The sequence below is a fragment of the Gymnoscopelus braueri genome (genome assembly GCF_963280865.1).
Source record: "Gymnoscopelus braueri genome assembly, chromosome: 20".
Taxonomy (NCBI): domain Eukaryota; kingdom Metazoa; phylum Chordata; class Actinopteri; order Myctophiformes; family Myctophidae; genus Gymnoscopelus; species Gymnoscopelus braueri.
The window spans coordinates 37455307-37467787 of NC_137622.1; the positions used below are offsets into that span (position 1 = coordinate 37455307).

Below are 12481 nucleotides of genomic sequence, written 5' to 3' on the forward strand. Positions count from 1 at the left end.
TACAGATAGAGGAGGGGCCACATATCATTACTGTCGGGCAGAAACCTCTTATCTCCACATTCTAACATTTTGTGTTTTTTCCCGTAAATTAACGCCCTAGTTCAGGGGTCTTCAACGTTTTCAGGCCAAGGACCCCCTAGCTGAGAGAGAGATGAAGCAGGGACCCCCTCTATATTGAATAAAAATTGTGTCTCAGATGTAACTTTTTGGGCGGTGAAACCGCCCCTATATGTGAGGTTTGGATATTTGCACACCAAATCCTGCGCTGTGATTGGCCACAAATGTACCCCCCTAACAGGGTGCATAGCCTGCACCGTGATTGGCCAATCACAGTCTATTCAGGACTGTGATTGGCTAGGGAAACATGACACATGTGCATAGCCCTATAAATAGGACCATAACTTAAAAAAAACCATACATTTGTTTTTTTTAAGTTATGGTTTCTTCCATCACTTCTTCCATCACTGTGATGACCACTGTGACCACACCGCCCACTTCACACTGGGTGTGATTTTTTTGTTTACTTTGCTCTCGGCTCTCTTTCCTCTCTACACCAAACACCTCTTTGCCAAAAAATAGCCGATCTACAAGCTTGTAGATCTGCTATTTTTTGGCTAAAGTTCTCCTCAGAAAAGGGATGCTAGGGTTCAAGTGGTTAATGTAAAAAAAAAATCACATCACACAAAGATTTGGCGGACCCCCTGTAGTAACTCTGAGGACCCCCTAGGGGTCCCGGACCCCCTGTTGAAGACCCCTGCCCTAGTTGATCATACTACAGCGTCACTCAAAAGTATCTCAAGTAGCAGGTCTGCAAGCTCATTTTGAGCTTGCAGACCTGCTACTTTTGCAGTTTTTAAATTTGAATCCCAGCTCAGAACTCAGCGCTCTTGTATGATGAAGTAGGGCATTCATTTGCGAAAAAATAAAAGTTGAAATATTGGAGATACCTGGTAGGTTTCTGCCCGACAACGACGAGTGTGAGAGAGTGAGACAGATAGAGGACAGACAGACAGGGGACGGCACACGGAGCGAGTGAGACAGATAGAAGAGGACAGTCAGACAGACAGGGGACAGTTGTCTTCTTGCTGTCTTCATTATAAATGCTCCTCTTGATGGAAGTCATTAGCATAGCACACGAATATGTGATGCTAACCTTTTCACTGACACAATATTTGTAGTGTTCCCTTTCCCTGCAGACAGTAGAGTGCGTGTGTGTTTGTGCGTGCACTTTAGGATGGAGGGGGTGTAAATTTGTGTCTCAGAGTGATTTTGTGCGTGCGTGCACATGTGATTCATGGTACTGTCAGTAAGTGTAGAGGACTTTGCCAATTAATTCTACTCGTGTGTGTGTGTGTGTGTGTGTGTGTGTGTGTGTGTGTGTGTGTGTGTGTGTGTGTGTGTGTGTGTGTGTGTGTGTGTGTGTGTGTGTGTGTGTGTGTGTGTGTGTGTGTGTGTGTGTGTGTGTGTGTGTGTGTGTGTGTGTCAGTGCTCCAGACTGCCACCAATTTGGTGACATTTGCAACCGTAAAACTGTCACACAAAAAATATTGGTGGGAAATTAATATTTAAAATAATAATTTTTATTGTTATTAAAATCCTAAAGTATTTTGGTCGATTAGTTGGCCAATTCTGTTTATATTATTTTTAATTAAACTCCCTTTGAACTACCCACCCACGGCATCATGTCCTTCCCTGTCCCTTGTGTGGTGGTATAGCAGTGGTTCTAAAAATGGGGTCTGCGGACCTCCAGGGGTTCCAGGGGGTCCCACTTTGATTGTAATATCTACCCGCCCCGGGTTACTCTAACAACGGGTACAGTGAGTAATCTGACAATAAGTACAGCGGACATTGCATACCAGGGTGGGGCAGGCATTCCCAACTTGCATCGTTCCCGAGTATTCTGGTCCAGTGGTTGTCAAACTTTTTTATTTCACAGACCCTCATAACTCAGAGAGTGTACAAATGGCAACGTCATTAATTATGACACCACATCAAAATACATATTTTGATTGGCCATATGCATAACAACTAGGGGTGTGCCGATATATCGTCCCGCGATATATCGCGATACGTTTTCGTGACGATATGTATCGTTTTGGGGGTAAAAAAAATTCGTTTTGATTTTTTTTTTTTTTTTTTTTTTTTTTACAATAATAATAATCAGGCATGCAAACAGCCCCGAAGTGAAAAGGGTGACAACATGTTGTTTTTTTTTCGGGTCAGGTGTCACACTATTGCCCTATTTGGATTCAAAACGGCTATTGTAGCTGAAAAGCTACAAGTTTGCATGTCTGAATAATGAAAAAACTGAATTATTTGTTTGCATTTGCTTTTTTTCTCCCCCATATATTTTAATAATAAAAAAGTGCGTATCGAAATCGTATCGAAGTTGTGAGCCCAATATCGTATCGTATCGTTTCGTGAAATTATCGGCACACCCCTAATAACAACCTTTATTTTTTTCTTTTAAATATGTTCTTTCACATCAGGACATTGTCATGATCATTAGACTCAGCGCAATAACCCCACCTATCTCCCAGACTCCCTCCGCAGTCAGAGTTTGCATGAATGTAGAATTATGAGCAGGATGTAATTTTCATACAGATGAAGGGGAAGGGGAACTTAAAGAAGGGGTTTAAAGGGATATTTCACTTTTAAAAAACACGAGTTGCCAGGTTCTGGAAAGAAACAAGCATCCAGTGTTAAATCGTTCGCCATTAACGGTAGCCTCGCAGGAAGTTTCAGCGCATGTTTGACTATCATGAGACTCTACAATGAATCATAGTAGAGAAAAAAATAACTTTGCATCGGTTATAATAGACGAATTTCCCTAACCCACGCGCTCCCATTATGACAACGGAGGGGGTTTAAAAAATGACGACAGGGGAATCTATGGAAAAAAAGAACGCCACTTTTTACGTCGGTAGGTGAGTAACGAGACATCAAAGACAACACTTAATTTGTCCGGAATTCTCCTTTAATGGGTTAAAGATTATCTTGGGGAATTAACCGTCTGAAGTATCTTGATCACTTGTTTGCCACAGAGTAGCTTATTTTCGGCAATAATCTTAAATTGCAGATGCAAAAATTCCATAGACTTTTGTGGATATAGAACCAAGACGATGCTCCGCCTCCGACTCCAGAAATACGTCGTCACTGGAACACTCCGTTCACAAAATGATTGTGATATTCAGTATGTCGGCACACGCCTAGATATGAATGGACATGTTTCATCATAGACCGTTTCATCACAGAGGAGTAATTAGTTGTGAAAAAGAACATCCGTCCTGGGTTTGCATTCAGTTGTTTCTTCACCTTAGAGCCCGACCCATGACACAATATTGTGTCCGGTATCAATTCTCTAGACCACAGAATGCAAATGGTTTGACCCGTATTTTGTAAAAAAAAAGAAAAAAAAGAAACAAAGTTTTAAATACATTTGTTTTCTTTGAGAACATTTCATTCTAAAATAATTAATTTAAACTAAATAAATTAATACAAATAAACAGACACGGCCCTATATAAACCCATTGTAAGTTCAAACTCCATTTGGACGTCATTTGCACGTCCATGGTTCTGGTGTCTAATTGTTGTCCTTAAATTTTTTTCGTATTTTAAAAATACTAACCCTAACCCTTATTTTATTCTATTTTTAATTTATTTTAACAATATCTATATATTAAAAAGAATAAGTAATGCAATTTATATCAAATATCTAAATAATGAATCAAGCAACTTAAAACCTGTCTGGTGTGCACACAAAAGCCAGAGTAGACGTAAAAAAAAAAAAAAAAGAGTCATTTCAACTTTGTTGCATTCAACTCGCTGCAGTTCTGCCGAGCGACTGAATTCATGGCAGAGGGAGAAATTAGCAGCAAATATGAACCACATGTTGTATTCATGTGCGACACACATGCAGGCAGAGCAGTACAAGAAGACAACCATCAAATGACACAATGCAGACAGTGACATAGAGCCGTGTGCGTGTGTTTTTACACCGAGGATTTCAGTGTGTAGGATTCTGCATTCATAATGGTCTGCATTTCTTCCAAAGCACTTCTCCATGTGCATTACATTCACCCCACTAGCGGCAGAGGAAACCGTGCAAGGTGCCACCCTGCTTATCTTAGCAGTTAAGGGGTTCAAAATGTCTTGCTCAATACAAGAACACTTCGACAGGTCACTGACCGCATTCAAGTGTGTTGAGGGGTTGTGCGCTTCCTGGTGACGCTTGACCCATTCAATCCGGGAATACATCTACAAATGTCTTCTAAATCCTAACAGGTTTCTGAAAAACTTCTGTTTCTATATCAGTGGTTCTCAAACTTTTTCATGTCAAGGACCCCCAAATTTTACACACTGGGCCTGACCTAGCTGGGTGAGTGTCTAAACCGAAGTACCGGAATTTTTTGCGGATGTAGCGCCCACGGAAATGACGTTGCCGCTTTACAAATCCGTTAAAGTTTTCCGCGAATGAAACGAGTGTTGTGATTGGTCGAAGAAAGATTGTTTCCGGGGGAAATACGTCAGACGGAAGTCCCGCCCCTATAGACACTTTCTGCTTTATGTCGTGACCAGGCTTTTCTCTTCGCAGATGAGTAAAGGCTGGGAACGAGGCTGCCAAAATTATATGCATTTGGTCGCCGACCCCCATATCAAAATATTTAGTTCCAGGGACCCCCAGAAGCAAAGATTTGAGATGCAAATGTTCGCTATAAAAAATATATATATTCAAAGATTTGCGCACATATTCTAGATTTTTCAAAACTAGCAGATCTACAAGCTCATAGCGCTGCACTCGGTGCTGCGCTGTGAGCTTGTAGATCTGCTATTTGTGTGTAGCCAAAGTATGAAATAATGGTTAAAGTGGTTCAAATCTAAAATGACAGATGCTTTCCCGGTCTTAACTCATTCAGTGCCAGAATTATTTCTGGTTGTGCTGTCCCAGTGCCAGAGCCAAAAATACATTGTAAAAAAAAAGTGCTTAGGAAGCGAGATACAGCCTTTTTCAGTAAGATGTTAAACAAGAAGTGAATGGAGCTGCACATCTTCAAATCATGATATCTTGTTGCACATTAAGCTAATCATCTGTGGAACCTGTGGAATAATTTGGGGTCCTGACCCCCAGTTTGGGAACCACTAGTCTATGGTGTGTGTGTGTGTGTGTGTGTGTGTGTGTGTGTGTGTGTGTGTGTGTGTGTGTGTGTGTGTGTGTGTGTGTGTGTGTGTGTGTGTGTGTGTGTGTGTGTGTGTGTGTGTGTGTGTGTGTGTGTGTGTGTGTGTGTGTGTGTGTGTGTGTGTGTGTGTGTGTGTGTGTCTTGTGCTTACTGAATAAATTGGACACAAATAACTTAGGTCTTGTTGTTACTATACTAAACACTATTCTCTCTCAGCTATAATGGGCAGTCTGTCTATCTGGAGAAGACAATGTTTCATATATCCTTGAGGAGCTAAGGGGGTAGAAAAAAATCATCTGTCAAATATTTGTTTGTATATAGTAGTATGTCATCAATGTGTTATCTTTCCTCTGTGTGTTAATAAGCATGTGCAGCAGTTGTGTCCGGTTTGACCGTAATGTAACCTCCTGATCAGTGTTTGGATCTATCATGTTTTGCGCAGATCCAAAGTGTGTGTGTGTGTGTGTGTGCGTGTGCGTGTGGACCTCTCTAAAGCTTAAATAATATGAGAAATGTTGTGGATCTTGTAGACAGAAGTTTATTCTCGAGGTATAACAAATCCGTTCCTTCCCTGGCTCTCTGATTCTGGATAAATAACCTTGCACATCATATTGAGATTTGGACACACGCACACACACACACACACACACACACACACACACACACACACACACACACACACACACACAGAAGTGTAGTAAATCATGCGGTGTAAAGTCTTATAGAGTAACTTCTCTAGTTAACTCTCTGCTTTCTAACTCAATTTCCCATCTTTCCACCTGACTGCGCCCTCTCTCTCTCTCTGTGTGTGTTACAATCTAATGAGTAAGATAAGTGTACAAATAGAGGAGTCCATATTTTTGTTCAGTTAATATCACAAGGTTTAAGTAAAACTCCACTGTGTGTGTGTATTACTGTACTTGTGAGGACCAAATGTCCCCACAAGTATAGTACAATATGAGAAATAGACGTTATGAATAAATACCATTTTCCTGGTCCTCACAAGAAAATACATTGTTTTATGGTTTCAGTTTGGGGTCAGGTTTAGTATAAGACATTTAGACGTTAGTTAGGGGGTTTGAATTAGAGTTAAACATGATTCATAATTAGTCGCGTGCCAGTGTCATGCACCGAAAAATAGCTGATCTACAAGCACATTTTTCTGCTTTAGGCTCACGGTTAAACATTGGCAAAATGTATAAAAAGTTGCATTAATAAAATTGCTGTCCTAAAATGTTAATGTCCTCACAATTATACTAATACAAACCTGTGTGTGTGTGTGTGTGTGTGTGTGCATACATGTGTGTGATGATCTGTGTTTTTGTGTTCCTAAATCTGTATGTCTCCCACCAGGGTCGTCATGTGAAGACGGGCCAGCTGGCAGCTATCAAAGTCATGGAAGTCACAGAGGTAACAATGCATTACATCTCTCTCTCTCTCTCTCTCTCTCTCTCTCTCTCTCTCTCTCTTAACCCATTCAATCCAGGAACGCATCATTTTAAGATCTCCTTGGCTATTCTGAGGGTGCAGAAACGCCGCCGGCCACATGTTTCATGTAAACTCGAAAATAGTGACAAACGCTCATAGACTCCAGTGCATTCCGTAGACATCGGCTTCTTTAGTTACTACTTTTCAGATATAAATTATGATGTTATGAAACATACATTAACCACTTCAGTCCTATTTTATACATAGGCTATTTGAAAATAGCCGATCTACAAATTGTACTTTTACTTTTGGTACTTTAAGTACATTATTATGCCAATACATTTGTACTTTTACTCAAGTCAATTTAGAATTCTGGACTTTTACTTGTAACAGAGTATTTCTATTTTGCAGAATTGATACTTTTACTTAAGTAAAGAATTTGAGTACTTTTTCCACCACTGATGGAGAGAGAGGATTTTTGTCCAACCAAGCAACGGCAACCAATGTGCACGGAAATGACATCAATCAGAACTGCAGATGGACTTTTTTCTGACGCTCCTGCATCCCTAGATGTTTCTGACTGACAGTAGTGTGACAGTCGGTGTGTGTGACGCACGACACGGTCGATGTGTGAGTCGATTTAATTAGAGTTTCATTAGTGTTTCATTGTTCAGCTTAAGTGCCCAGACGCCATTAAAACATGTTTTCATGGCTTCAAATGGATCACTCTGTCCCTTTCACTTACTGTCTGTCTGCCTGTCTGTCCTGTTCTATTTGAATCTTCTTCTTCATCTCTGTTAACTCATTTAGTGTCCCGTAAGCGCTGTCTCTCTCTCCATCGCTCTCACACTCGCTCTCTCTATCTCTCGCTCTCTCTCTCCCTCTCTCTCTCTCTCTCTCTCTCTCTCTCTCTCCATCGTCCCTCATTTCAATTTAAAAGTCATCTTGTGATTGAAGCGGAGTTACTTGTTTAACCCATTAAGACCTGAAGCCAATTCTACACGTCTTCTAAATCTCAACAGTTTAAAAAAGAAATTATGTTGCTATACAGTATCAGTGTTTCTCAAACTTTTTCATAATTTTCAAGGACCCCCAAAATTATATGTATTTGCCGCAGACCCCCCCCCCATCTAAAATTGTTTGGCTCCAGGGACCCCCCAGAAGCAAAGATTGGAGTTAAAAATGTTCGCTTAAAGGTTCTATGACATTCATTTTCACTTTTTTTATTTTTTATTTTTTTGGGGGGTTTTATGACCTCAATTACACCCAAAAAATCTGAACTTTGAACATTTAGTGGATTTTCTGTGGTCTGGGGTTTTCTGAATAATTAGGCTGAAAAGTAATCTGAACTTGGCCCTTCGGCAGTGAGGTCACAGCCGATTAATCCCGCCCACTCTCCTCCTTGCCCCTCTCCTCCCCTATGGGGCGGAGCAGAGGCGATGATTGACAGGCAAAATCCCTCACCAGCGACACCCGCAGGCAAAGATTTCTTTTTTCATTGCAGTTGAAAAGGCTTTAGAAATGTGAGAGAAAAACACCTGCCATGGATCAATGGAGTGGATTTTTTTGTTAAAACTTTCTATGCACGTTTGAAGGGCCATGACAAAGACTTTAAATGTATGTTAAAACTGAACGTCATGAAACCTTTAAACAACGTATTATATTCACAGATTTGCACACATTTTGAATAGCCGAAGTGTAAAATAATGCTTTTTTAGCGCTCCCGGTCTTAATGGGTTAATGTCATGCCTGGTACCACCTCCTCTTCCACTTCCGTGCAGACAGACACACGGCCACCATCCCAAAGCCTCAGAGATCCGCTGTAAACACAGACACCCCTTTCACCCAAATATTAAATTAACGCAAAATGTTCTCTCTCTTTCTACTGCAAACTGCAGCTCCCAACAATATTACTTTGTTTCTGGGTGGATTCTATATTAGATTTAGGGACTATTAGATTTAGATTTCTTGACTATTGAAGTTTCTGTACGTCTGTGTACTCCCAACACCAATCTGGGATAGCTTTGGTGATATAAAACATTGGTTCTCAAAGTGGGGTCTGGGGACCAGGTGAGGCAGGGTTCATGTCCTACCAGAGCTAACTCCATCCCCTATGTCCCAGTCCACTTTACAGTGGACAGCAATAAAGAATGTCAGGCGGCAAGTTAAAGTCGTAACAGTCGTAAAATAATATAATACAAACACGATACACATACACCGGGATCGAACTGGGAACCATGAGGTTCCCAGTTCGATCCCGGGCTCCCCCAGAAGAGTTACTGTCGAAGTGTCCTTGAGCAAGAAGCTGAACCCCTAATTGCTCCCGATGAGCTGGTTGGTGCCTTGCATGGTTTCATCTGCCATTGGTGTATGAATGTGTGTGTGAATGTGGGTGAATGTAATGCACAATCTATGTAAAGCGCTTTGGATAAAAGCGCTATATAAATGCACCATTTACCATTTACAATCATTACACACCCATTTATTCAGACCTGGAGGACTTGTGTGCAGACACTGTCATCACTCAGCTGATCGTGAAGCTCAGTTAGATTCCACCCATATAAGGTTGTATCCGTGCTTTCTGGCAATAGTGCTGGTCTAAATGTTTTTTTGTGTTTTACTTTTCCTACAAATGTTGTCCAAAATGCACACAAATCAGTAAAAATTATCTCTGGAGTCATGTGATCAAGACGTCATAGCCATTCCAAATGACTGACTTCCAAAGTTAGTGGGCCCTGGGTAGGCTCTGGTTAGCCAACATAGCTTTTCTAGTTATGTAACTGTGAACTGCTGTGTGAATTGTTTTGTTGGTGTTGAAGGGAAATGCTTATGTGAGTTATAACAATTGTTAGCCTTTAACATGGTGTGTGCCATTTAGGCCGCACCCAAGTATTACGTTTGTGTCCATGTACCTCTGTACGTCTGAAACTTGAGTAAAGACACCAGCACAACTACACAGGTCTTAGGGCCATGCAGCATCTAAGTGCTTCCAAGTGCGACAGTGGTTCTCGAACTTGTCATATCAAGGACCCCCTAATGTATATGTATTTAGCCGCAGACCCCCATCTGAAAATATTTTGTGCCACCAACCCCCCTACAAGATTTGTGTTGTTAAAATGTTTCAAAAATATAAAAGAAAATGTCAAAGATATTTTCAAATAGCTGGTGTATAAAAGGGGGTTAAAGTGGTTAAACTGATTCTGCTGCTATATTACCCAATTTAGCTGGACACCCCCTGGAACCCCCTCAAGGACCCCCTGGGGGTCCCTGGACACCCCTTTGAGAACCACTGATCTAGGACATTTCTATATGCACACGTTTGTAAAGAAACGGGTACGGTCCTGCACTAGCACATCAATTATACTGTACTCTATCTATCACCAGTAAACATTAACCAAGCCTACATCCATTGCCACACACACACACACACACACACACACACACACACACACACACACACACACACACACACACACACACACACGTACATGCACATGTTCAAACACACATGCTTTGTGTTTCAAATGGAGGTGAAGGTTCACTATCTGGCCTGTCGCTTCTACCCTCCTGTCCAGTGGAGATTTAAGGAGGTCAATGACCTCTGCTTTCCTTTTGTCTGGTCTCTCCTCTCCTCTCCGCCTATATATCTTCTTCCATCCTCTTCAAAATGTTACTTGAGTAGAAGTACAAAAGTATTGGCATCAAAATATACTTAATGTACCAAAAGTAAATGTACTAAAATGTTTGAAAATAGCCGATGCGACGCGTTGTGACCTTGTAGATCGGCTATTTTCAAATAGCCTAGGTATAAAATAGGGCTAAAGTGGTTAATGTATGTTTTATAATAATAGTAATGTATATCTGCAAAGTAACTAGTAACTAAAGTTTTTTTTAAATAATTGTAGCGGAGTAAAAGTACAATATGCCTCTGAGATGTACAGTAGTGGAATAAAAGTGAAAGTACTGAAAATTGGAAATACTCCAGTAAAGTAAAAGTACCTACAAATGTTACTAAAGTGCAGCACTTGAGTAAATGTACTTAGTTACTTTACACCACTGATTTATAGGCAGAGCCAACACAGCTGGGGACCCCTCTGTGTGTGTGTGTGTGTGTGTGTGTGTGTGTGTGTGTGTGTGTGTGTGTGTGTGTGTGTGTGTGTGTGTGTGTGTGTGTGTGTGTGTGTGTGTGTGTGTGTGTGTGTGTGTGTGTGTGTGTGTGTGTGTGTGTGTGTGTGTGTGTGTGTGTGTGTGTGTCCTTGCACAGTGTCCTGTGTTGTATTGTTCATGTCCTGAGGTCGTATACAGGGGGTCAGGAGGCTCTGTGTCATGGCTGTGTGAATGGGGTTCATTATTGGACCTCTCTGGATTGTTAAGCTCATGAACCCTAGTGTCCCTACACTACTCTGGTCATATGCATTTAAGCATGTATTTTGCTGCAGACCCCCCCCCATCTGAAAATGTTTTGTACCAGGGACCCCCTGGAGAGAAGATTTGTGTTAAAATAATTATTAAAAATGTGTATCTTTAAAAAATAGATTAGCAGGTGTACAAGCTCACAGATTGGCACAAAGTGACGCGCTGTGAAATATATATGTCTGCAATTTGTTTTTATAGCCAACATATAAATGGATTAAAATGATTGGGATGCTACATTAACCCATTAAGACCTGAGGCGATTCAGTTTTTTGAAAAAAATCTGGAAAAGATGTTTTCAAGATTTTTCAAAAATAGCACATATACAAGCTCATGAGCTTGTATATCTGCTATTTTTGAATAGCCAAAGAAATCTAAAGTGACACAGATGCGTTCCAGGTCTTAATTGTTGAACTACTTTTGCCAGGGGATCCAAGTTGAGCATGAGAGACATAGCCTTCTCAATAAAGGCAGTGATATCCCCGGCCTCGGGTTCAGTCTTGGTAACAGGTGGGGTTCGGTTGGCTTGCAGTCGCTTGTCTGCGTCTTCTGAAAAGCCCAATCTCCCTTCCATCTTGCTTTCCGTCGAGGTGGTGGCTTTCGATATCTGTTGCAGTATGGGAAAGATGTTAGCCATATCCTCTGCTACCATCCCTGACGGGCCTTCACTCCTCTCATCCTGTTTGTCGGCATCGTAGTTTGACTTAGTGGAGTTTTGCTTGCCATATTAAGGTTCCAGACTAATACAACCACGTTTTGACAAACAAATTGCCCCGAATGCCAACTCGGAATACGATTTTAGATGAAAAAATTAAGTGCCTGTGTGGAACAGCTCCCTTTTAAAAGCAGCCATTCCTTCCACCGCGTCACGTGACTGCTGATTTACGGGATTAACTGAAGGTGGTCAGACGTTCAAAGTGGCCGTGATTTATTAGGGTTGTGTCCCCCATTCAGCCCGGCTTCCTTTTGCCAGCAGTGAAAGCGGCGATAGTTTTGAAGAAATGTTGGCTCAAGCCAAAAAAAAAAAAAAAAAAAATGGCAAACCGTCTCCTAGACATTTCCAACAGCGCATTGGAGGGAGACCCGGGTATTAACTCTTGAGAATTAAGCTATTGCCTGCCAAAAACGTTTATAAACGTTTAAAAAATAAATAAAATAAAAAATAAGAATAATAATAATTCTAAAATTATTCTTTATTTTTTTGGTTTTTCCATTTTTCCGTTCTTCACAAAGAACCAGGAGATAACATTTCCCAAAAAGTTGCTGCTCCATTCACTTGAATGTTAAAAAATAAACGGAGAAATAAATACACATTTTCCTATGTTTTACCATGTAAACTGCTGGCAGTTTTTGAGTACTGTTTTTGAAAAACCCTGGCAGCTTAAGAGTTAAAAACCGTGCTTCCATCACTGGCTGCACTCCCTCTTTCAATATTTTCATTGATGTTTGACAATGACATGCAC

General features: G+C 40.9%; 1 protein-coding gene across 3 annotated transcripts in view; it reads left to right on the top strand.

Moving 5' to 3' along the window:
- The window catches only part of LOC308075420 (mitogen-activated protein kinase kinase kinase kinase 4), a 109071-nt gene that overhangs the window by 23581 nt on the left and 73009 nt on the right, over positions 1 to 12481 (top strand). For all 3 annotated transcript variants that reach the window (XM_080415294.1, XM_080415295.1, XM_080415296.1), the window contains exon 3: positions 6531 to 6587. In XM_080415294.1, coding sequence (XP_080271420.1) covers positions 6531 to 6587 — 57 coding nt within the window. The remainder of the gene's footprint in view (positions 1 to 6530; positions 6588 to 12481) is intronic.